At 41.5% G+C, this 26,692-nt stretch overlaps 1 protein-coding gene across 3 annotated transcripts in view; it reads right to left on the bottom strand.

The window, feature by feature from the left end:
- The window catches only part of Dnaaf11 (dynein axonemal assembly factor 11), a 114,399-nt gene extending 87,952 nt beyond the window's left edge, over nucleotides 1–26,447 (bottom strand). The window contains exons 1-3 of one of the 3 annotated variants that reach the window (XM_021183663.2): nucleotides 26,338–26,447; nucleotides 15,838–16,005; nucleotides 9,346–9,423 (exon numbers count right to left, since the gene is read on the bottom strand). In XM_021183663.2, coding sequence (XP_021039322.1) covers nucleotides 9,346–9,423; nucleotides 15,838–16,005; nucleotides 26,338–26,347 — 256 coding nt within the window. In that variant the 5' untranslated portion in view covers nucleotides 26,348–26,447. Of the gene's footprint in view, nucleotides 1–9,345; nucleotides 9,424–15,837; nucleotides 16,375–26,337 lie in introns of all 3 variants that reach the window. The other 2 variants (XM_085831627.1, XM_085831628.1) reach the window with 2 other exon arrangements.
- Nucleotides 26,448–26,692: the final 245 nt, after the last annotated feature.

Genomic DNA, 26,692 nt, shown 5'->3' with positions numbered 1-26,692 from the left:
GACAATGGGAAATTGTGTTTAAAACAGATTGGCTTATTACATACATGAATAAAAGGAAGCAAAGGGTTAAGACATGTTTGTGGAGGAAGGCAATGGCAGAAGAAAGAGAGGGAAGGAGTAAAGACAATGATGGAGGTATGGGAGGGGTAGTGCATGATGGCGCAGGTTGGACACCAGAGAGATTTGTTAGTTGGCCAGATGAAAACTAAGAAAAACACAACTTTAGAGATAATGGGTCTCCAAGGATAGGGAAGAACACTGACAAAGCTAAGTATAGATCAGAGTCTTTCAGAGCCACACAACAGTTCGTAACAGACAGATGACTGTTACTGTTAGATTGATGCCATACCCAGTATATCCATGGCATAAAATATGTTGGCACGAACATGAAACTAGCTTCATGCTTAGTGTCTGAAAGTGGGTAACTATGGATGCGGAGACATGAGGATCTGAATCCACATCCCCAGAACACACATGAAGTCTGGGCACTACAGTACTCAATTATGATCCCATTACTGGAGATAGGGTAAAAATGGGTAGATCCTGAAGTCTCAGTAGGCACCCAGTTTAGCCTAAATGTCAAGTCCTGGATTCAATGTAAGACCTCATTTCAAATAGAGATATAGAGATAGAGATAAATGAAAAGAGAAGAGAAGAGAAGAGGAGGGGAGGGGAGGGGAGGGGAGGAAAAGCAGGAAAACACTGGATGCTTACCTTTTACCTCCACACAAGCACATATAGATGAACACTTGCACACATATACATGTGTATGCATGCACACACGCATGCGCACACGCACACTCACACACACGCACACACACACACAACTATGTAAAACTGGCTAACCAAACACAGTTTTATCTTTTCATCCCACTATTACCAAAGCATTAAGAATGAGGGTTATGGAAGCTGTATCAGGACATGGGGACCTGATGCTCAAGGTGAAGAAACTAAGATTTAACTCTAAGTTTTAAGATTTCATGTGCTGTGGCAGTGTCCAAGGACTGATGGAAAAACAAGCAACGTGAAGTGATAACAGAAGTGGTCTTAGTGAATTGTTATTTCAAAAATTGCCAATATGACAATATCTGATATTTAATATATATGAATAGAAGAAAAATGTATGAAAATGACGGAAAACTAAGACACAGTTTCTGTGTTTTTCTCTGATCTCCTACTACAAGAGAAGAAGATAGTCAACATGTGCTAAATGCATCTATTAAAATGCCACAGCAAAACTATTTTTATAACTACTGTATTTTAATGAAAACATTAAAGGACTGAGGAAACAGTGGGAGGGACCTGTGTTTTGAATCCCCAGGACCCATATACAAAGCTAGGCATCACCATGAATGCATGCCTGCAGCCACAGTGCTGGGTCAGTGGAGGCAGGAGGATTGTGTGGTCTTACTGGCCAGTTGGTCTAGCTAACAAAAGAGTAAGCTCTAAATTTAATAAAAATGCCTGTCTCAATAAAGATCAATAGAGGAGAGTATTTGATAGTGTCCTTTGACCTCCATGTACATATGAAACCACATACATATAGGAGTACACACATGAATATAACATATAACTGAAAAGATATCAAATTCTTTACAGGCATAAAATGTGCTTATAACCTATATGGTAGTGCCTTATTTAATCCCAACACTGTGCCTATAAGAAAAAGATTATGATAACTGCTATTTAAGGTCAGATTGCTAATGGTGACACTTGGCTCTGTGAGGTTGCTTTCATCATGGAAGCTGGCAGCTAGTTCTGTCCCCTCTTCCTGTACCTGGCCATATCTGAGAGACTTCCTAAGAGATAGACTGGAGCCATCGTGAAGTAATCCTGAGTGTCCCTGAGTATGGGGTGCTCACTAATGCATACACTGTACACATGAATAAAGTATGACATGGTACTTCTAATGTATGTACAATTTTTATGTTCAAGTTGGAATACAGAAAACATACACTAAGGCCTGCTCTTGGAACACTAGGATACTCAGAGTCCAAATGAAAACCCTGGCTACAAGAATTCACTGACCTATCAGAGTTTTAGCTGATATAGAAGTAAGACAGGAACCATCAGCCATGTGCCCTGAAATTCTGACTTACACAACCACGGGACGGGATTGTCTATTGAGACATAGCTTCCTTTAGTTTGTTTCTTTGCCACATGAAGGAATTGGAACTCTAAAGTGTATGAAGCAAGAGCATACCAGTGTTCTCATAGCTCTTGAGTGGCTGAGTTGAGACTTGAACTTAGCTCTGCTTTCCTGAAAAGCATTTCTGAGCTGGCATATGAGAATCTCTGTCCGTGTTACTGCTTTACAAATTTCATTTTTATCCTCATCATCTTCATCACTATTGTCATCATTATCATTGTGACCATCATCTTCATCACCACCATCACTACCACAGCCACCACCACCATCATCATCATGTTAAAGTTCTTAAGATAAAGCTCTCATGCAACACATATTTGTCTACCTAAATAACAGCATTTGTCACCACCAAGCCAGGAGTGGCCTAGGCTGGACTGATCTTGAATCCACAATGGTGGAAAGGGACAGTCTTTTTTAGGACAATAAACTTGGTTTGTTTTATCTTTAGGTTTAAACATGAATGTTCTATAATCTTGGTTTAGCAGTATATTTGTTTCTACATATTACATATGTGTGTATTAAATTATATATTTTCATGATAAAGTCACCCATGGAAGGGTATGATTAAAATTGGATCAAAGAATAAGTGAGCTCTCATGTAAAATTAACCTAGACTCTACTTCATAAACTAACATGAGTTTAAGGCCAAAAGTCCCAGCTCCAACAGCATCAACAGTTTCTGATCAGCCCCTGGTCCCCAAACAATAGAGATGGATAACGGTGACGGGCACAGAGAGAGGGTTCCATCAATGTGGCTGTGTTGTTAGGGGCAAATGGAAAGAACCAACAACTCCAAGTTTAACCTTAGGGTACTGCCAGAGCTTTAAATTTTAACAAGAGAATGGGATAAAGGGCAAGAGGAGAGTATAAGTAAATAGTCACGGTCAACATGAGCACTCACTGGTCATGTTCTGAGTTCTGATCTTTGAGGTGGTCTACAGAAGTCCTGCTCACCCAGGAGGACAAGCTCTTAGGCTGTCCTGGCCACTCAGATGCAATGCTATCATCCTAAGGACAAGTGTTCCCAGTACATGGGACATAGCACATCTGGCTTCTAAATGTGATGCTTGCCTACCAGGACAACTGTAAACTGAGCTCCCCAGGGAATAGATGCACTTGTATTGATTGCTGCTGTTTGACGGATTAGTACCTCATGACTGTGGGGACCTGGAATGCTGTAGACACTAAGGCTGATTGCCTTCAGCTATCTTTAGTCCCTTCAGGGCCATTTAGCACTCATCTTCTATGTCTGATCCAGTGTCCTTCCAACTACCAAGCAAAAACCTTCAGAACGTATGAAATTAGCAGATCATGAGCTTCCAGCAACTTGGACGCCAGACAGCATCAGAACCTGCAACGTGGTTCTCTCTGCTTTGCTGTAACCCACTGACCTGATGTCCCCATAATACATCTGGTACATGACTTTATGCAGTGACATGGGAGCTCATGGACACTTTCACTATAGACACATGATCTGGGGGACACATTCTAGGTTATTTATAGGCCCTGGCCCTCCTACTTGACTCAGAATAAATAATCTCTTGCTACCTGCGAGGTGAGAACCATGCATTGTGCTGACACTAATATTACATTTACCTTGGGAAGCTCGGCAAAACATTTAATGCTATTTTTCTTTCATGTAAGAAAAGCCTGATTCACAAGATGCCAGCAAGATGAAAATGTCATGGTTTGGGGTTTTGCTATGGTTTTAAGAATGAAAATCTCAGGACTCTCTATGTGTTCATAATGGTTAAAACAAAAACAAGTTTTCACTTTGCTTAGATGTGGTCTAAATGTAAAAAAATATTACACCATGTTTTTCATGTCACCGATGAGCATGTCCCAAGGTGGCCAAACTTGACCAACCCTTCTGTGCCAAGGCAATCATTCTCTCCTCCACCCTTTGCTTTCTATCCTAAAAAAGTCTATCAGTAGTAAACTGGCCCATCTACTGGTCACAAACACTTAGTGCCCTTCCCTCCCCTCCAGGTTAGGGCAAGATTGTTCTGGGAGAGGAACAGCAGGGACCTCATTCTACCCTGGTGAATCCTAAACAGAGAACAGAGAAGAGGGGGAAGAAAGATAGAGACAGGTTTCTTTGTTTTGCTTTCCCTATCCTCCTCCCCCTCCTCCTCTCCCTCCTCCTCCTCCTCTCCCTCCTCCTCCTCTTCCTCTTCTTCCTCCTCCTCCTCTTCCTCTTCCTCCTCCTCCTCTTCTTCTTTGCCATCTAGGAAAAGAAGGGGGCGCCATTCCCTTTTTAAGATAAGACTGAGATTTACTGTAGCAGAGGGACTGAATCATCCATCCATCGTCCTCTTCTCTCACATATAGCCCTTCAAATCAAACCAAAAGTACATGCATGCCAGCAAAAAAAGGGAAAAAAGAAAAGAAAAGAAAGAAAGAAAGAAAGAAAGAAAGAAAGAAAGAAAGAAAGAAAGAAAGAAAGAGTCCCTTTTCTCTTTATGGTCCCCCTACACACTTCTAATCTTGATATGCATGTCCCCAAACTAGCCTGTACCCAGTTCCCCTTAGGGCTGGGAGGCACAGTACAGAAGGGAGCACCTGCCCAGACAAAGGTTAGAGGCACACAGCTGTGACTGTAATTTGCAAAGTTCAAACCACAATAGCAACGATGCTGCCCTCTAGTGGTAAATTATCAGAACGTTTGTTAAAAGGGAAGTCCCGGACCAGCAAGAGCTTCTCAACAAAAACAAGTCCTGGATAGCCCAAAACAGGGAGGGGGGTCATTAACTTTCTGACAATTACATTAAAATGTATTATCATGAACTTACGTGCTGAGTGAATGCTGCCATTCCTTTTGGCCACAAGCTAACAGTGACAGAGCTGCCGTGTACACCAGTAGTGACTGACTACTCTTCCAAAACAGGAAGATAGTGATAGAGCTCTGAATCTCAGTACTGATCCTGAATTTGGGGCTTTGATGCTGGCAATTTCCAGGTTTTGAGGATAGGGATTCAAAAGGAACAATGTGTACTTATGACTGTGGGTATGTCACTGAGATTACTCTTTCTGCATGGGGAGGCAAAGAGACTAAAACCCCTGTCCCAAGTGAACCCCTCCCTGTTTTAGCTATTGACAGATGGGAGTTGGGTGGCAGAGCAGCTTGCCTGCCTCAGCTCCCCGCCCCTCACTCTGCAGCAAGACTGACAGTCAACGCGTTCCACCCACTCACAGGGCACACAGCCCTGCCACACACAGGAGAGGTTGGCCAGGGAAACCACCTCACAGCTGTGAGCCCATACCAGCCACTGGACACACAAGACTCTCTGTGTTTGCTGTGTGACACCAAACTAACTACCCCCAATAAAATAGCCCCTAAGAGAGAGTGGCGATCAAGAAAAGGCATCCAGGGAATGGGAGATATTAAAATCAGAGTTCTAACTACATAAAAAAAAATATGTTAGATGATATTATCCATCCAACAACAATCGCACCACAGAAAAGCAGCGATCGGTGCAGGAGGGAGTGAGAAGGTGGAAATTGTGGCCAAATCAGAGTTAATTGAAAATGAAATGAATTCTAGAATGAGAAAGAATTAACATAATTATTCTGGGATTTAAATCTGGTGCGATGTCTCAGACTGCCGAATAAAAAGACAGACTAGTTTAAATAGACATGCAGCTTAGGAGGCATGGGAGTTCCAATGAGTATAACCACACCCAATTAATAGGCACGGGGTTATGAGGAAGAGAAATGATTACAGAAAGACAATGAAGAAAGAAATGATATCTGAAAATAAGATAGGAGGAAAAAAGAAAAAAGGAAGTAGGGAGTAAGGAAAAATGTCAAGAATTCTTTATCTGGGAAACTTCAAAAAATTTTTTTAACAAGTAAACAAAAACTGAGTATCTGCAGCGATGTATCTTCGGCCCAGAAGGAGATAATGCAACAAAGAGTTAAAGTCATGAAAACGCATGTGTTCATGATAGTTCTGATCCTTCCAAACCTGTTCTTTAGCATCTTCAAATTCAAATATTACAAAAAGGATCCTCAATAGAAGCCACTATGTGAGTAAATGCAAAAGTCATATAAACTCACTTTTTTGGTACTTTTCTCTCCTAGCTTATTTTTAAATGACTATAAAAATCAGTCATCATAAATCTGTACTGATGGGTAAGTAATATATAAAGAAGTGATTTGTGGTAACTACAGCAAAAGGGAAAGACAGCAGCATGAACACAATAGCAAGGTCTTGTCTACTGTTGAAATTAACTTAGCATTAACTGGATCTAGACTGTCCTAAAATAAGATATGAATTTTAATTCCTGTGATGCAACAAAGAGGGGGAGGGGAAAGGGTGAATAGGGTCAGGTATGGGGAGGGCAGGAGAGAAGCCCAGAGGGCCAGAAGAATGAGTGAAAATAAGCAGCCTCAAGGGGTGGGAGGTGGGAGGACCCTCTGGAAAGTACTAGAGACCAGAGAGGAGAGAGAAACTCTCAGAGCTCTATGGAGGTCACTTAGCCAAAATGCCAACATTAGAGAGAAGGAACTCAAAGACTCCACCTCCAGATAGACAAGTCTTCAAGTAGAGGGACTGGGTTACCAACTTATAGTCAAAATTTCTGACCCAGAATTTTTTCCTGTCTAAAGTGGAGAATAGATTGAGGGATCCCAATTTGGGATCCATCTTAAGGGAGTGGACACTAAAGCCTCACACTATTGCTGATGTTATGATGTTCATACAGACAGGAGCCTGGCATGGCTGCTCCTCTACTGTCAGGAGCCATAATAGGACAAGCATATTACTAGCAGGAATCTTTCCTAAAACTAGCAGCTGACTGAGACAGATGCAGATACTTAGACCCAACCACTGAACTGAAGTCAGAACCCCTATGGTTGAATTAGGGGAAGGATTGAAGAAGCTGAAGGGTAGGGCAACCCCATAGGAAGACCATCAGACTCAACTAACCCAGACCTCAGGGAACTCCCAGAGACTGAGCCACCAACCAGGAGCATACATGGGCCGGGCTGAGGCCCCTAGTACATATATAGCAGAGGTCTGCCTGGTCTGGCCTCAGTGGAGATGATGTGCTTAATCTTCAAGAGACTTGAGGCCCCAGGGAAGTGGGGAGGCCTAGTGGTGAAGGGAGCATTCTCTTGGAGGCTGGGGGGGGTGGAGAGAAATGGGATGAGGAACTGTGAAAAGGGGAACCAAAAGGGGTGGGTAATGACTGAAATGTCAATAAATAATGTAATTAAAAAATAAAAAAGATGATTAAAAATATATAGTGGGTGTTAGAAATCCAAACGTGGGTCCTTCTGTTTGAGGGCAAATACTTTACCCATTGAGCCATCAGCATAAGAATTCTTGATAGCTACAAAGGTGAAGCATTCATTCCGTGTGCCAATCGACCAACAAACACAAGATGTGGTGTCTCTATGGTGTGCAGTATTATTTACCCATGAAAGGAAAGGACGTACTGAGACATGCTGCAGTGTGGAGGAGTCACTGTGCCTTAAAGGAGGAAGTCAGACACAAGAGACCACACTCACTGCTGCTCCATTTGGGTTGTGTTCAGAAATATGGGGAAAGAGGTGATCTCGAGCTGCCATTTGTGGGTAAGGAGGGGCACGAGTACAGTAAGTACCGAACAAGACGGCATTTTTTTTTTTTAATGATGAATATGTTCTAGAACATACAAGTGTACCAAAACTGCTGGACTGTGCATTCACAGTGGTGAATTTTATGGTATGTAATTTATATTTCAATTTTAAAGAGTGTTTCAACCATGATACATTTTGAGAAAATTTTGAGTGTCTTTTGATACAGTTTACATGGTAAATTTGAAATGGATTGGAGAAGATATGTGTGAAAAATTAAGATGTTGAAAGTAGAACTTAATACAAAATAAACCATATTTAGGAACTACAAGAGAAGAGATTGATGAAGTTTAGTGTATTAGAGAATAAAACATCTGCATCCTAGTATCGTAACTGAAATACACAGAAGAGTGGTGTATCAATGGAAAATATCTGTACCACATGACGATGGTTTAGTATCCAGAATGTATAAGAGTATACTTCCCAAAATGGAAAATCAATAGAAAAACTGGACAAAAGATAGGAAACACCTTAGAATTCACCTGAGGAGAAAGAACTTTTCACAAGCATAGCCAATAACGAAAGCAATCAGTGCCAAGTGGCTCAGTGCTCCTGAGTACGTTTCAGTGTTGGGGAGGCATTTTCTAAGCCATACAGAAATGACACTCATGAGGACCAGCAGGTACAAGGAGGAGCTGATACAATCTTTCAGAAGAAAAAGAAATTGGCAGGATAGTCCAAAATCTGCATATTGAAGCCGAGGAATTTCAAGTCTAAATAAAACCCCAGGAGGGGAGGCAGATGGAAAATGCACAGAGCGGCTGAAGAAGGGTGCGCTGTCGCCAGTTCATTTTAGCAAAGCACTGGAATCCTCAAATGTCCATCTGCAGACAAATGCTTGGCACATCCCTGTGTATTTACGTCATTATGCAGCCTCCAGTCCCTGTTTTTGCATAATAAGATATTGAGGTGATTTCCAGGAAGAAATTAACTTTCAAAATATTATTTATAAGGACCAGAGTGAGAGCTCAGCAGCTGCTGCCAAACATGAGTTAGATTCCCCGGAGTCCATCGCCATAATGTGGAACAAAACTAACTTCTACAAGTTGTTTTGTGACATCCAGATATATTCTCTCTTCCTCTTCCTCTTCCTCTTCCTCTTCCTCTTTCCCTCTCCTCTCTCTTCTTCCTCTCCTTCTCCCCCTCTCACTCTCTCCCCCTCTCACTACCTCTCTCTCTCTCTCTCTCTCTCACACACACACACACTGTCAAAAATGTTAAGGATGAGATGTACAATATGATCTGATTGATAGGAAGCAAAACTAAAGTGAAACACATGTAACATATTCAAGATGTCAATTGCAGCTACCTTTGGTAAGGAGACCAACCGAGGAAGGGATAAAACATTTCTGGCTTTGAATTTACATATCACTTTACTGTTTGAAGTTTTATAAGAACTAAAATGATCAAGATTTATGTAAAAAATAATAAATTTAAAGAATTAAGAATTTTTAAAAAAGGAAAAAAAGATTTATGTAAAATATAATTTTAAGGTAGCCCCTTTGTATCTACACTACCTCACAAAGGTACTTTAAAGTTTTTATTTACTCCATGGAAACCAGGAAATTTCTTACCTTCCAAGTTTTCAATTCTTTCAATGTTGTTCAATGCTAAGTTCAAATATTCAAGTTTCTTCAGTTTGCTAACATTTTCTGTAATACAAATAATATAATTAATTGGCCTTCAATAATATTATTTTATAACTTGTCATGAAAATGATACAGAGAAGCAAAAGATTGCATGTGGCTAGTGGCTTTTCCTATCTTTATGGTCTTAGTCACGCTTTCCACTGCTGTGAGAAATCACCTTGACAAAAAGCAACTTGGGGAGGAAAGGGTTTGTTTCTTCTTACACCACCTGATAACAATCTAGCACTGGAGAAAATCAGGGCAGGAGGAACTCTCAAGGCATGAAACTGTAAGCGGGAGCTGAGGAGGCATGGAAGGAGTGCTGCTTATCGTGCTGTTCCACATGACTTGCTTAGCATGATATCCTACATCATCCAGGTCTCCCAGCCCAGGGGAGGCACCACACACAGTGATCTAGGCCCTCTCACACATCAATCATCAACCAAGAAAATGCAAGACAGTATTGCCCACAGGCCAATCTGGTGGGAAAATTTTCTCAATTGAGGTTTCCCCTTCCCAAATGTCTCAAACTTGTGTCAAGTTGACAGAAAACTAGACAGAACTATACAACAGACACAAGGTCGCCTACAAAGCTTTCCTCTCTTCCTCCCTTCTTCTTCAGGGTACTAATGTTTGCACATGTCCCTATCCATCTCCAATGCCACTGGCCTACGTTTAGGCAAGCTCGCTAGTGTACAGGACTCAGTAACACCTGCTCAGTACTTAGGCTTAAGTCAACCAGCCGGCATCATTTCCTGGAAGCCTTGTACTAAAGAAAGGGACACACACCACAAGTATTCAAAGTCAGGCAAAAACTCCATGCTCTCTGCTTTGGGACTGTATATATCTTTACTACAAGAGGATAACAAGGATATAACTGCTATCCCCTTTAGTCATTCTACTTGGTCATAAAGGAACCAGCTGTAAATAAAGTTTACTCTGTGATGATGGAACAGAGAAAAGGGACCCACTGCCCTTGGAGTCCTCTTTATCTCGTCCTATAGGTGGACAGCCATGAGAAGTAAGCTTTCCTTAACTTAAAGCTAAAATGAACCTGCCATGAGATTATGCATCTTTTTAAAATAAATCTGAAAGGCCATTCACACAAAACAAGTATGAGCTAGACAAAGAACTGCTGTTGAATGAATTGCTGTTTTTAAAATAGTTGATAATAAGACACAGCTGACTATTTGGTATTTACCATATCATATTCTAGGTATTTCACCTATATTAGATTTTAAAAGCCATTTAATTACGTTTATGTATTGTGTGGAAATATATGGGTATGGATGAATGTGTCACAGGATGTGTGTGGGCATCAGAAGACAACTTGTGGGAGTCAGACCTCTCCTTCCACCATGTATATCCTGGAAGTTGAACCCAGGTCATCAGGCTTGGAGGCAAGCATCTTACCCCCTGAGCTAGCTCACAGGCTGTGTGTGTGTGTGTGTGTGTGTGGTGTGTGTGTGTGTGTGTGTGTGTGTGTGTGTGTGTGTGTGTGTGTGTGGTGTGTGTGTGTGTGTGTGTGTGGTGTGTGTGTGTGTGTGTGTGTGTGTGTATACATTCATATGCCAATAGAGTTAATGCACATGTCTGAGATTAAACGGTAGAGTCAAAATAATTAGATTCTAGAGCTGTGCACTGAATCATTACACTTTCTCTTAAAAGAAGAATTATTTGAGGCAAAAAAGAAAGATGGTATCCCTGACTCACCTAAGCAATGCTGCTCTCCCAGGTCCTCTGAAATATTATGAATAGCAAGCATGGCTTACTATCATTGCATTAAGCACTATTCAGAGTTCATCTAAAATTACATATATAGCCTTGAATATATGAGAACAATACTTAGTTCTCAGTGCTTTGAGTCCACTTTTTTTTTTTTTTTTTTTTGAGACAGGATTTGTCTGTGTATCTCTGGCTGTCCTGGAACTCACTCTGTAGACCAGGCTGGCCTTGAACTCAGAAATCCACCTGCCTCTGCCTCCCAAGTGCTGGGATTAAAGGCATGTGCCACCATGCCCAGCCTTTTTTTTTTTAAATAAAGATTTAATATACTATAGATTTTCTGGCCACCACTGCCTGGCAAGTCCACTCATTTTTAAAATGAGAATCTGAGGACAAATTAAGCTTCTCTTAGAGATTAAATTACTCAAGTGGTACTAGTGTTTACAAAAGGGTCTCTAAGGGCAGCTGAGTACTCAGTCATCAACACATTTGGAGGTTTCTGTGTGCCAGCGATCAGGAAAGGCAGAGTGTCTCATCTACATCCTGAACAAAAATAGTCATTCCTCTTTGAATTGCCACCCCACACTGGGATACCTGGCTTGCCAAGAACTCCTTTCCTCACTTCTGTTATTTGCATGGCCCTCAAATGCTGGAATCACCCAGTGGAAATCAATATAAGAGTTGTACAAGTAGAATTTCCTCAGTTAAATTCCCAAGAGACAGGGAACAAAGTGGCTAGAAGATGGGCAAAGATTCTATAAGTGCCCTCTCTAGCAGGCCATAAGAAAGTTTGAGAGCTCAAGCCCAAACCACTGTGGCAGCCCGTGTCCCAAAATGCCACAAGCAGGCCCACAGACTTCTTGTTTACCAAATATCTATTCAGGTAAAAGAGGCTTGTGCATCAATGTCCACTCCCCCCACTCCCTCATCTTTAAAATGCCCACAGGAGAGATGTTGGGAGAGCAGATCCCTGGTGGCTACCCCACACCCAGGCTCTGCACTCTGGTAGGTTCCCAGATGGTCCTTAGCTCACACTTGCTTCATTGCTGAGCAGAGCCTTCCTCCCACCGCCCATCTGTCCCACTGAGTGAGCCAGGGAGCTCTAGGAAAGGCAGTTGCTTTGCAAACTTCTACTTCAATGGTAGGACAGCATGTGTGGATCCTAGAGAAGCACTTTCACTTGCAAAACACATGCCTAAATGCCCATGGGTGGAGCAGCATTGAAAAATCCCATTATTAGAATTTAAAAGAGTGTTTAATTTAAGAATACTTCGGAAGCCAAAATTTAAGCTTTCTCACAGCCCTGAAAAGGCCTGAAATACTATGCTGTTAATTAGTAATTGTGATGGACCCAGCTGTGGAGATTAAAATTTTGGGAACTCTTTTGAGATCTGTACAATTAGCACCGTTCTGCAAAGTGCCCATGAATAAAAGCTGGTGGTTTTATCTAACCGCCTTTTTAATTGAACAGTTTGCCAGAGTTTCCAGTTCCTGGTAAAGCAAAAGACACCAAGAATATTTATCTGAAGAAATATATAGTTTTACTAAATCTTCCCCAAATGATGCAGATCTGGGCTTTTTATAATCTTCTAGCAAATTTTCAATTATCCACAGCATGCTACCAGGCTTTCTCGGCCTTGGTAATGTTAGCATTTTGAGCTGGATAATTCTTGTCTTGTAGTAGTATTCCTGGCTTCTGCTAAGGTGGGACCTGTAACATACATCTCCAACACACACACAGACACACACACACATACACACACACAAACTCCTATGGTAATCAAAATATCTCCAGCCATGGCTAAGTGCCTCCTGTTGAGAACCTCTGCACATCCATGAAAAGTTAACTATCACCTCAACACTGACTCCTGGACTCCAGAGGTGGCACTCTCTCTATTCCAACTCATTCCATCCAGTCCTCCAGTACTATTCACTTTTCCCCTCTGCCTTTGGCTTCAGTTGGCTAACCAGGACAGCCTGGGCTAAGTAATGGCACATATAGCTTGGCAGCTTTCACTACTGAACACTTAATTCATTGTAAGCACAATAATCCTCACACCCATCTTATGCCATACTATATCCCTTGCTACAATAAGTGCTGTCAGCACTATTTTATAAATAAGCCAACGCAGTCTTGGTCAGCTTAACCGACTTAGTTATTTTCACACAGATCACAAATAAGGAACAGAGGAAGGGTTCACAGACAAGTCTACTTGATGCCAGAGCCCATTCGTGCTTTTACCATTCAGGCAGAGTTGCTTTAAGAAGTGACTCACCATTTGTTCCCTTATGGTTGCATAACCCCATTGTATGCCTCTTGATGCATTATTAGGATGCATTATTAGGATACATTATTAGGACTCATTATTAGGGATGCAGGGGACAGGAAAAATCAATTTATTCAATGGGTAAATTGGGAGAAGAAACTGGTTATACACAGTCTCTCCCTCCCTCCCTCCCTCCCTCCCTCCCTCCCTCCCTCCCTCCCTCCCTCCCTCCCTTCCTTCCTTCCTTCCTTCCTTCCTTCCTTCCTTCCTTCCCTTTTTCTAGGATGTCCCTGCCAGAGAACATATAATCTAGCTTCCTCCTGCCATAAAACTTGAACCTAGTTGGTCAGGGGAAACCTGTGGCTGCTCAGCTTGCCCAATAATTAAAGATTTGCCTGAGGGTCGTATTAGCAAGTCTATCTACTTAATAGTGTATGTTATGTTCTGCTAGAACTTTATCGGTGTAATGGATTGAATAAGAATGGTCCCCATTAGCTCACATGTTTGAATGGTTGGACCCCAGTCGGTGGAACTGTTTGGGAAGAGTAGAAGGATAAAGAGGTGTGGCCTTGATGGAGGGATGGCCGTCTTGGAGGAGGCATGGCCTTGTCAGAGGAGTGTGTCATTGGGAGTGGACTTTAAGATTTCAAAAGTCCATGCCTACCCATGGTGCTGGCCAGATATGTGGCAGAGGATGACCTTGTTGGTCATCAGTGGGAGGAGAGACCCTAGGGCCTGAGGGTGTTCAATGCCCCAGTGTAGGGAAATGCCAGGTGGGAAGACAGGAGTGGGTGGATGGGGGAGCACGCTCATAGAGGCAGGGGAGAGAGGATGGGATAGGGAGTTTCCAAAGGGGAGACCTGGAGAGGGGAAAACATTTGAAATGTAAATAAAGAAAATATCCGCCACCACCAACCCTGGAAAAGTCCATGCATTTGCCAGTGTGTGTCTCTTGGCCTTGTAGTTATTGTCTCAACATGTAAGCTCTTACCTACTGTGCCATGCCTGCCTGTCTGTTGCTATGACTTTGCAGTGATGGTAATGAACCCTCTGAAACTATAAGCTAGCTCTCAATGCACTCTTCCTTCTATAAATTGCATTCACAGTAATAGAAAAGGAACTAAGATCATCAGATACAATACTAATAGTTTGATCTTTTTTCCCTCATGACTTCTGCACTTACCTGTCAATTCCATTCCAAACTAAAACCATCTTAACGCACCAAACTGATCACAATACCTGGTACTTAGCACTGTGGCATAACTGGCTAACATAGTGTGTGGTAATCTGACAGACATTTAAAAATACATACTGACTTCTGAGAGCAGATTTATCGTCATAGAAAAACTGAACAGAATGTACAGCTCTTAAATACCCAATTATTTCCCTGCACAACCCCAACTGCTGGTCCCCAATGCTATTAATATCTTATCCCAAGGTGATAGACTCATCAAAACTGATAAGCCTAATTTGACATATCATCACCCATACACTTATTCTTATTATTCTTATTCTTGGTCAGTGTGTCTCAACCTTCCTAATGCTGTGATCTTTTCATACAGTTCCTCATGTCCATGTCGTGACTTCCAACCATAAAATTATTTTTTCGCTACTTCATAACAGTCATTTTGCTACTGTTATGAATCATAATGTTAATATTTTTGGAGATGAGAGTTTACCAATGGGGTCACAACTCACAGGTTGAGATCTGCTACTCTTGGTATACATTCTGTGTACCTTGTCAAACAAACATGTATCCACATTGTCCTACATGCTCTGACTATTCATTGTTCATTACTAGTAGCTCCTGGAAAGCACTGATCTTTTGTGGTTTTTATACTTCTGCCTTTCCCTGAATATCAGTTAGACTCACGTAGGCTTTGCTTTTGCATATTGGTTGCTCTTGGTTATGTACACTGAGGACTCTTTTCTGTGTTTTCATGCCTCAGTAGTCATTTCTTTTAAGCTGTGAATAACACTCCATTTCATGGTATAGCATAGTTGTCTGGAGGATCTCTTGGTTGCTTACAAATTTGGGCATCTGTAACTTTTTAAACCAACAACAACAAAAAAGTATTGGTATACATATATGATAAGAATTTTAAATCCCACATGATCTTACCAGTTTTGCAGAGAGATATATAGCTATGGAAAATGCATGACTCATATCCACCCACTTTGAAAACTGGTAGGAGATTATGGGTGCCTCACACTAAACTCTGCTTCCAATTCCATAACAGCATCCCTCTGGATGCCAGGGCCAACTACACACAGGAAGGCCTGGGGAATATTCTGCAAACAGCTACTGAGAGGTGGTGGTGTCTTTTTCCCATGGCCTTCTTATTCAGTTGTTTTTCAAAGTTCTCCCCCTCAAATCTTAAAAAACAAAACAAAACAAAACAAAAACAACAACAACAAAAAAAAACAAATGAGAAATGAGACTTACCAATTTTTCCAATGAGGTTATTTTGAAGATAGAGAATTTTTAAGTCCCGGCACCATTTGTCAATATGTTCTAGCCTTTCTATTTCTTGCTGATGCAAGGAGAGTTCCTCCAGGGAAAAAATTACACAGTCATTGTGCTCAGCATTCCGTCTAATAAGATCTTCTGTGACTGAAAGAAATTTTGCAGCATATTATATTCCCATTCCCATTGTTCTGTGTCGGGTTATTATGTTATTAACATGCTGGAGTTTCTTTGCAGCCAAGCGTCAATTCTTCAGGCCCAAGTAGTTCTCAGACAGAGAGAGTTCAGACAAATCCTGCTTGCTGCCCACCTCATGGGGTCTGTGCAGAGCCATCATGTGAGGCAAAGAAAAGAGACACAATAAAGCCTTCAGTCTCATTTGTCTTTGCATGTTTAATATCTGTGTTTGTTTTGCTGCATAGATGGAGGAGGACTTGACAGTTGACAGCTGTAAGGACATGAATATAGGTTCTCCTGGTGGTTCCAGACCAAACTGGATAAGATCTACTAATGGACCTAATACAGAGAGAGCAGCTAGATCACAATCTCACTGATAAAGGTCAAAGAAAGGCCACTGGTCACTTAACCAATAACTGCTTATTTAGAACTTCATAGAAAGAAAAGAACAACCAAGATCCCGGATAACTGCTTATAAGAAGAGCAAAAATGAGAAGGAGTTCCCATTCTCTAGCAAAAATGATGTGAAGCAGTGACTACCACCAAGACTCAGGTCTGGGGACTATAATGGTGATGGTACCAAGAGGCTGTGGTCCACTCTTGGAGCCAGGAGTGAAATCACGAATCATATTTATAAGGTGGGCTGGAAGCAAAAATGCAACAATGATTGAAACATTCTGCATTTCCTGTGTGAGTAAAAATGCGTTTGATTTGAACCTCTCATTTTAATAAAATGTATTAAATGATTCCTGTCAATCCCGGTATGTAATGAAGACTTATGTACTGTCATCTATCAGGTGCCAGGCACTAACCTGAATCCTTTAAATGGTTTAAAGTAGTGGTAATTAGAGGTATTATTTACCCTCATCTGGAAAGGAACCAAAGCCTAGAGTTTCCCTAATTATTCAGGTCTTGTCTTCCCTAACTATTCAACTGCTCAGTGGCAGACCATGTTAAAACGTACTTCTCAAAATCTTACAAGATCATTGCTTAAAATACCACATATAGTAACCTAATTAAGATGATTTTCTTTGAAGTGACAAATGAATAAGCTAAATGAAGCCTACCATTTACTTGGAAGCTTTATCTTTTGGGTACACATGAAAAATTACAAATTTTTCAATTGTAGTATGGTTGCATGCATCCACCAACTTTTTAATCTTATAATAGATAAATACCAGCAGTTTCTCATTTCACACTAAATCATGAAGGGTTGATGCATCTGGGTAGAGTATAGTTCACACAGGATGTTCTGTGGTAAAGATTTAAGAGAGGCTATGAACTACAGAGGTGCAAACAAATAAAACCAGCTGAGATTAAGTTTCTCCAAAATGATGGGGATGCTCTATGAGAAGCAACTGCCTTGTCCGACACAACAAAACATAGGAAGAGACAAGTTCCTTACTCCAGCCACCCAATGCTAGCATCTGAGAGAACTAGAAAAGATAACACCTTTATTATGTCACAGGGACAAAATACTTATCCTTGTAAGTATTCAACAGGGGTCTGCTTCAGGGATTAGTACTTCTGCCACATGCTAAGATCTACAACCTCAACTATTAAAAGTTTTACTGCCAAGAAAAACAAATGGAATTTTGTGGAGTGTGTGAAATCTTTTTGATAGTAGGAGATGCCCAATCCCAGATAAAAGACACACAACTTTTATTATTTGCAATAAGCCTTAAACAGCATAAGAGCTTGGCAGATATCTACCCTCAATGCTATTAAAATCCACTCTTCTATTACTTACTATGCTTCATCTGGGCTGGCAGGACAAAGAATTCTGGGAGAGGAGGCAGGGAGGGGACCCAAAAAGGAGGTGAGGAGATAAATGCATGGAAACAGGGTACCTGAGCACAGGTAACTAGCCATGCGGCAAAATGTACGTTAAAATAAATGGGTATCTTTAGTTATGGTCTAGTCAGAGTAGAGCCTAGCTATATGGCCAAGGTATTTATAAATATAATTTGAGTCTGTGTCTTACTTCTGGGAGCATGGAGTTGGGAAGCAGAACCTGAACTTAACTTCAACAGACACAGGTAAACAAGCTCTCTTACAACCCTGGGACACCTGTTGGTTTGTCCTTGTTTCTGAAATGGGACCATGAAGTCCATCCTTCCCAAGTTCCTAGATACCTTTGCATTCGTGTGTCAAGAAATGTTTGGATTGAGAGTAACTTAGTTATATACATGACATTAAAATGTCTTTCTTTGTGTGGGTATTCCATAGTACACCCGGCTTTGTATGTACTGTTGCAATCTAAAGGAAATTTTATCAAGTTATAGAAAGAGTAAATTGAATTTAGCAGAGCACTTATTTTTAATGGCTGTGTGGCACTATCTTCTACTTAAACAAGTAGGAGCCCCTGGACATTCAATGGGCTCCTAAATATGTGGCCTTGTCCAGCTAAGACAAGGTCACATGGCACTATCAGCTGGCATGTGTCCATGCCATATTCTGAAAGACAGATTTTCTTGTCTTTTTAAAATATAAAAACATGTATGAACTCGACTTCTGTTTTGCAGTGTGCTGAACTCTCTGCACCTTCCAGTGGGAGGAGGCAGAGTGGCCTTAGATGACACTTCCTTAGCAGAACATGGGGAATGCAAGTAGAGAGGTTATAACACTACACACGATGAATGTTCCTGCTGCTCTAAGGGCCACAGAGGCAGCTGCAAACCCAGTCCTGGGAAAGACAGGCCAAAAGGATTGCAAAGGAGCCTAAAGGGGTAGCCTGACAAGCTCTGACTTGCTGGGATCCCTTTGCTGTGCCTGGAATGTCTCTACTCATTTATAGGCCAGCCTTCACAAACTATTTAAGAAAAGATGCAGAAAAATAAACAACAGCAACAAAAAAAATTTCCTAGTAACCAAACATTAAAAAGGGATATTAAAATTACTCTCCTGACAGCCATAAACACACACACACACATACACACACACACACAAAGTTGGGTTATTTTGTTTGTTTCTGTGTATTTTGTTTTTGTTTTTGTCTTTCCTGGTAGGGTTAAACCTGGGGCATCTGCCACTAGGCATGTGACTGATGGAACATTTAATTAGCCATTCAGTACCTGAAAACAACTGACAATGCATAAGTAGCGATGGCCAACCTGAGAATATAACAAATCAACTGTATAAACTAAAACCATCACCTCTATCTGTAATCTACAAAAATTCTCTTAGAACGCATGCAACTTATGTTCCAGTTTGAGAGGCATAGCCAATATTACTAGAGCTATTTTAAGGTGATGTGGGTATTATTCACCAGAACAGACAAGACTCTCAAGTGCCTAATGGGTATATCTGTGACCTAGAAACACACAGGGTTTGGGGTGGGGGGGTGGGGGAAATGGGTTGTTGGAGGCCATGTTGTTATTAGGCCTGGAGCCCATGAACCAAGAAAATGTTCACATCTAGAAGTTATGCCGTTTCTTTAGACCATGCCTCGAGAGGGAACAATAACATTTGCTACCTAAGGAGTCCCATATCTGCTCCACACTAGCCACTTCCCGGGGATCATTTACAAAACAGACTATGCCACAGGGTTTGTGGCTCTGACACCCACAGTTTTCAAGGAGCACCTGTTTGCTAGATACAGGAATGACTTGGATGCATAGGCTAGAGTGAAAATAGCATGGAAGAAGAATCAGGGATGTAGACAGGGAAGAAAGAGAAGTGAGACGTGAACCAGAAGACCAGCTTTCCCCCTGAGCCTCTACACTCCAGCAAAGGCTCCCATGGAGACTGAAGAGTTCTATTCAATATAGCCTTTGGGTTGTATGAAAGTATACTTCTCAGGGAAGGAGCTCGTACTTCGTTTAGCAGTTTGGTGTATATCTTGGTGAGCCATTACTTATCTGGTTCGCACCTTCTGATTGAGGCTTAGCTTGATGTATACATGAATACATAACCCAACTAGTTGGAACACTGATAGTTGCTACCCATGGTCAAGTCAAATGTGTGCATGAGAATCCTGGCAGTATCTTAAGTATCACTTGACCCGTGAGCACCTACCTACATAGCCCACTCGGGTAACCTGGTTGCTAACAGTATCACTGCCTCCTCCAGATCTGCTGCCTCACACCCTTCTCCAGCCCTGGAGGCTGAGAGGATGGACTACTGGCACCAGAAAATTCTTCTCTGGCTGCATCTCCCACAATATCATCGCAATATTATATAAGTAAAACAGGTTGCCAGCATATGATTATCAAAATTCCCCTTTTAGCATTGTGAATAGACAATAGGAAGGGGTTATGTTTATTCTTATTTCCTATGCGCAAGAGTTAACATGGTAAGAATTGCTATCAGTTTAAATGGGCAGGATGAAGGAAACTTTTTTAGCATGGAAACCAATCTCACAGATATGAGAATCCCCACAGTTATGATCAGAACAAAAATGTTTCTTCTGAGAAGCAACTACTGTATACAGTTAGGAGAATCTTTTAAAGTGTAGAATTACAAAGGGAGGTGGTAGTACCACGGTTCTATGAAAATTCTTAGTGGCCATTTTCTGAACTTTTTAAAAAAAGTCTAACATTTTTAATGTTTTCACTGAGAATTTCATACATTTTACAATATATTTTTATCATATCCATCCATCACTACTTCCAAGTCTTCCCAGGATCCCCCCTCTATCTATCTCCCATGAAGTTTGATGGCCACTTATTTTGTTGTTAATGAGCACCCTACATCATCCAATTAGCACCACACATGTGGTGTGTGTGTGGGGGGGGTAGGGGTGGGAGCATCTAGTGGCGCATCCAAGGTTCAGGACACATCACAGAAGAGGAGGCAGACAGACTGGAGGAGCTGTAGTTGGTGGATGGGAGGGAAAGCTGTAAAATGTTGACTTCTGGACATGATAGGTCGTTGTGCTCATCATCCTAGAGCAGCCGTGACCTCCTGCACCAGATCAAGCCAGTCAAAACACTGGAGCAGGTTTATAAATGGGCCAACTGCTACAAGGCATACTGTTTTACAGCTCTCCAGAAACTGTTACCTAAGACTGTCTTACCAGTCATGGCAAATATCAGTGTGAAACCCGGATTCAGCCCCTGAGAAGAGGTGTCAAGAGTTTCTACATGATGCATGGAGAAGATAGTGTTTTGCACTTTTAAATGGGAAGGAATTTTGCAATTTTACATTTCACCTAGATTTTTCCATATGTAAATGGTTTGATATTGATGAGAAAAGGTACAAAATCTAAACAGTGAAAAGAGTACTCAATGGAGAGCCATACATAATAATTTATAAAAACAGAAACATGATTACTTAACTTGCCAGTGCTCAAAACGTACCACCTGGATTTTTGTTGGTGCTGCTGGTGGTGTTTTTTTGTTGGTCTGTTTATTTGATTTTGTTTTGAGACAAGGTTTCTCTGTGTAATAGCCCTAGCTGTCCTGGAACTTGCCTTTGTTCAAGGCTGGCATTGAACTTATAGAGATCTACCTGCCTCTGCCTACCTGCCTTTCTTCCTCTCTCTTCCTCTCTCTCTTCCCCTCTCTCTTCTTCTCCCCACCCCCTGCCCTCTGCCTCTCTACCTCTCTGCCTCTGCTTCTCGAGTGCTGGATTTAAAGGCATGTGCCACCACACCCGGCCACACCACCTAGTTTTAACCATGCATTCTTTATCTCCAAGCAACACTACCCACCTTCAGAAAGTCCTACACCAGAAATACAGTACTGTGTTTACATGAGATCATTCTAGGACCTAAAAATCCCTTGGTAGCATTAAAAACCTCATTATGCAACACTTTCAAGAGCAATGATGCTGCAACATGTATTGGACAGGATAGAAGCCATGCCACATGAAATGCTGCTTCTGCATTCTCACTCAGAAAACCACGAGTAACAAAACAGAAACCTCAGATGGAACTTTAAAAGATGTCCTACTGGAAGGAGGTCCTCACTGATACTTGCACACCTGCAGGAAAGAGGGACCAGTGAAGGATATGACAGCTCTAACATACTTATCTCATTAAAGCAGGGCACTGAGGAATTCTAACATTGAACTAATACTGATTAGTCAGACTGGGCGTCTTAAATCTTTAACATATATCTGCAAAATGTCGTTTGTGCAGCCTCGGTGGATGGTTTAGTGGGTGAACATAGCACATGCTATGGAAACATGAAGATGTGAACTAGAATCCCTAGAACTCAGATGAAATAGTACATGTCTGCAGTCAGTGTTCCTATAGCAAGATGGGGCATGTGGGCAAGAGGATCACTAGAAACTCTCAGGTTGGTTGGCTTGACAAACAGCAATGACACCCTGTCTTCAACAAAGTGGAAGATGAGGGGAAAATTCTGAGACTGATCTCTGACCTCCTGCACATGCTAGGGCATAAAAATATACAAACATATACACATGAACACATCACACACACACACACATACACACACACACACATACACACACACACACACAGGACCTGAGTGGGGGTACAGTGTGAAGCAGAATAAAGTTCCTGAGCTATGAAAGTATGTCCCAACATGTTTACTTATGCAAAGGTTTTCAAGGTACTCAGTAAAACTTGACAAAATTCCAAAACCAAAACAATTTGGCATTTGTTCTTTTAGGATTTGTTTGCTTGCCTGACTTAGGGTCTCTCATTACAGCCGACATCCACTACATAGCCCCTATCTCATGACAATACTCCCACAAGCCTCAGCTTCTCAAGTCCAGGATTCTAAGCAAGAACCATCACATCCTGGCCATTTCTTTATGTTTCCTATCATGTTTTGAAAACAATGCTGCTTTTCTTGCTGGACTAGACAAAAATCAACCAGTGTGTTCACAGCAGACTTCACAGATTTTTTTAAACATCTTGAAAAATGTTGCAAATATATACAAGTGCATATATGTATATCCATACATATACATGAAATAAAAGATATTTAACAGAAACATGGAACTACAAGTAAGTAGTTTACCTTTCATAGTAGTTAAATATTTTCTTATTAGAATTTTCAAGACAACACATGTGCTTTTTCTTACAGACTTAATGGGCATCAGGATGCATACTGATTCCCTAATCCAGTGATACCATTAACAGCTGTTGATGTGGCTGTCTTATTTTAAAAAGCATGGAAAACCATAGCAGAAGAACTCAGAAAATATGGTTTGGGCTGCTGAGTCAAAGAAGGGAGGTAAGAAGAGGTTACACGGAGGAGAGACCTGAGCCTTGAAGTGTGCGTAGATGTTTGCCAGACAAACAAATTAGTAAAGGATACTCAAGGCCATTTTGTATATACAATGTGTTGCCTGATTTCCCCTTCATCTTCTTCAAAATTAACAGATTAATTCCATCAGCTGCTGAGAGCTCTGCTGGCCCTCAGTTGTTCACTTTCCTATATAACATGATATATAACATATGATATTATAATATATGTTATTAATAAAACATCAGAAACAAAAAGAAGCAAATTTGCATTTTGGGCAGAATGGCCTCATTGGAGACACTGCTAAGACATGTCTGGGAGGAAAATTTATAGCATTGAGTGTCCATGGTCAGAAAGATATAGAACAGAGACATGATATCAGCTTCCACTTTAAGGTTTGTGGAAAGGACAAATCAAATTCAAAACAAAATAAAGTAATAAAGATTCTAACAAAAATCAAATGACAAAGAAACTAGGGAAAAATCAGAAAAAAATCAAAGCTGATGAATTAAAAAATGAAATTTGTAATCTTTATTCTGACTTAGCAGAAAAATGGATGGAATAAATTGCCAATTTTTGTAATTGGAGATAATACTACTATATAAACATTAAAGGACATATATAAACATATATATGTATGTATATATATCTACTATGCAAATATTAAAGGATACAGAGAATATTATAAATATTATGCACCTCCTCTAAAAATTAATAAAGATATGTTAAATTGTTTAATAAGATGAAAACTACCAAGCTCATTAAAAACCCAAGGGTAGATTAAGGAGCTGTCAGTCACCTCAAGTAGCTAGATATGGAGTCACAAGCCTTCTAGCAAAGAGAATTTAGGCACACACGTTTCCACAGATAAACCATACCAACCATGTAAGGAAAAATAGACTTACCACAAACTCTTCTAGAAAACTGAAGACATGCTAGCAAGCTGAAAGCTATTCAAGGTAGAGCAGGGGTGTCCAAATTTGTTTTTGTTGCTGTGACTAAACACCATGACCAAAACTAACCTGAAGAGGAAAGGGTTTATTTCATCTTATAACTCCCAGATCATGATCTGTCACTGGGAGAAGTCAGAACAGGAGCTTGATTTGACGAAGGAACCATGGAGGAATGATGCTCACAGTCTTGCTCTCCATGGACTGCCTGCCTGCTCAGTTTACTTTCTTGTACAACTCAAGACTCCCTGACTGTGTATGGTATCAGTGGGCTAGGCCTTCCCACATCAAACATTAAACAAGAAAATACCCTCACAGACTTGCCTGTAGAACAATCTGATAAACACAGTTCCTCAACTGAGACTGTCTTCTCAGATGACTCTAATTTGCATTACCCTGACAAAAATTAATCATCACAGAGAGGAGAGTATGTCTAAGAAGGACCCTAAAAATCTCTCCATTCTGTCTTAGTTCCTGGGATCAGATATTGGCCAAGGTGGTTCTTAGCTCTGCGTTACCTCCCATAAAAATGGATCCATTGGTCATGGTTCCCTGACTTGGAACCTTGTTGAGAGAGAGAGAGAGAGAGAGAGAGAGAGAGAGAGAGAGAGAGAGAGAGAGAGAGAGAGAGAGAGAGAGAGAGAGAGAGATGGAAAACATCTGAATCTGGCATGAAATGTGTGAGCACTTGTGACAGTGTCATTCATCTTGTTCTCTGGACTTCATTTCAGGCCACTCTCTTCCACCAGTCCTACGTGGCTAATAGGGTACCTGGTGATAACTCTCTAGCTTCTCAACAGGACATTTGTAAAGGTGACCTCTTGCAGATTTCCAAGGCAAGAAGAAACCCCACCATTTTACTCTCCTTCATTATGTATGTTTACCATCTTACATTCATTCAGTCAACTCTCTCTCCATAGCCCCTTCCTTCCTCCCTCTCTCCCTCCCTCCCATCCTCTTTCCTCCTCCTCTTTTTCTATGAGACTCCCAAGTGCTCTACTGCTGAACTGTGCCCCAGCCCCAATCACAGTCTCTTGACTAAAAAATATTAATCACGGAGGATGAGATGACTCAGCTGGTAAAGAATGAAGGCATGAGTCTAGATTACTAGCATCCATGGAGGAGGGTATGTCTGTAATCCTTAGCACTGGAGAGGCAGTGACAGTCAGGCCCCTCTAAATCATTGATCAGCCAGTTTACTGAATGTACTGAATAGGAGCTCTATTTTAAATGAGAGATCCTGATTTAAAGAAAATACAGTGGGAAGCAATTGAGATATCAGATGCCAAACTCCAGATTCCATATGCACACAAATGTGAATCTGCACACACATGTATGCATGCACACACACGTGCGCGCCATATACACATATGGTGATACTTTGACAATGATAACTGTATGCAAATGCCATTTGTTAGCATCAAAAATTCCTTGATAATAGAAATGATTCAACCTAATCTAAAAACACTTGCTCCTCACATCGCTTTGAGGACAGTTATAATAGCGTTAGATAAACACTTTTACCTATTTACTAAGTCTGTAGAATAAAACCTTGCTGTGGAAATGAGGACGCTGAGGTTCAAAGACGGGGTTCCAGAGCAAAGTTATAGAACTCTTAGGATGGCCATAGAGAAGGGTGTGTACCAAACCATGGCTCTGAAAATTGGTGCCCTCTTCCATTAGACTGCACTATCTTATTCAGCACACAGAGATGGTGGCACACAGAATGTGTGACCCAGGACTTCACAGCCTGAACCAGTCATGTGTTAAGGCTGAGCCATCCCGTCTTCCCGAAGTCCCTTTCTCCCTAGAGCCCACTTCATAGACTGGGTAGCTGCTGGCCAGTGACAAGTAGAGAGCATGGCAGGCACTTGAGAGGACATAAGGAATCTGAGGGAACCTCAAGAGACCTGATAAGACTTAAGGGACTTGAAGGGACCCAAGAACTCCTGAAAGAATTTAGGAGGACCTACAGGATAATGAAATATCATGGTGGGACTTCAGGAGTCATTGAGCAGACCCAGAAGGACCTAAGGGATCTTGAGGGAATCTGAGGAGTACTGGGCAGAAGTCAGAGAGCCTGGTGCAGCTGAGGCACCAGGGGCTGGCCCTGCGGTGGGAGGAAGGGAGAACTGGCTGGCCATGTTCGGAAGCGGGTGCTGAGCCCACCGAGGATGAGGGTCGCTTACTTCGGCCCATGGTGCTTTTCTGGATCTCTGGTCAGGGAAACAGGGAGACCGGCAGGCAGGATTTCCCTCAGCCCTAGCAGCTGCGCCTCTCAGAGTGTAGGACGCAATCCGGGAGTCATGGCAACAGGGATTCTATGGCAGCCGCAGGAGGTCAGGTGGCGCTGGGTTTCCTGACTTCCGGAAGAGAAGCAGTAAGAATAGCAGCGGCAAGCTCCACTGACCCTGACCTAATCCTGTTCCCTGTCCCCACCTGTGGCTTTCCTTGGAGCAGTCCTGCCCAGATCAAAGAGTCACGGGGAGCCTTTACTTCCTAATGGGATCTTTCCCTGGGCGTGTTTTCTGCCTGTTTTCTACA

The sequence above is a fragment of the Mus caroli genome, unplaced genomic scaffold (assembly GCF_978045245.1).
Source record: "Mus caroli unplaced genomic scaffold, Mus_caroli_1 scaffold_16, whole genome shotgun sequence".
In the NCBI taxonomy this organism is placed as follows: Eukaryota; Metazoa; Chordata; class Mammalia; order Rodentia; family Muridae; genus Mus; species Mus caroli.
Note: the sequence above shows the minus strand (reverse complement) of the source record. Positions and strands in the feature narration are given on the sequence as shown.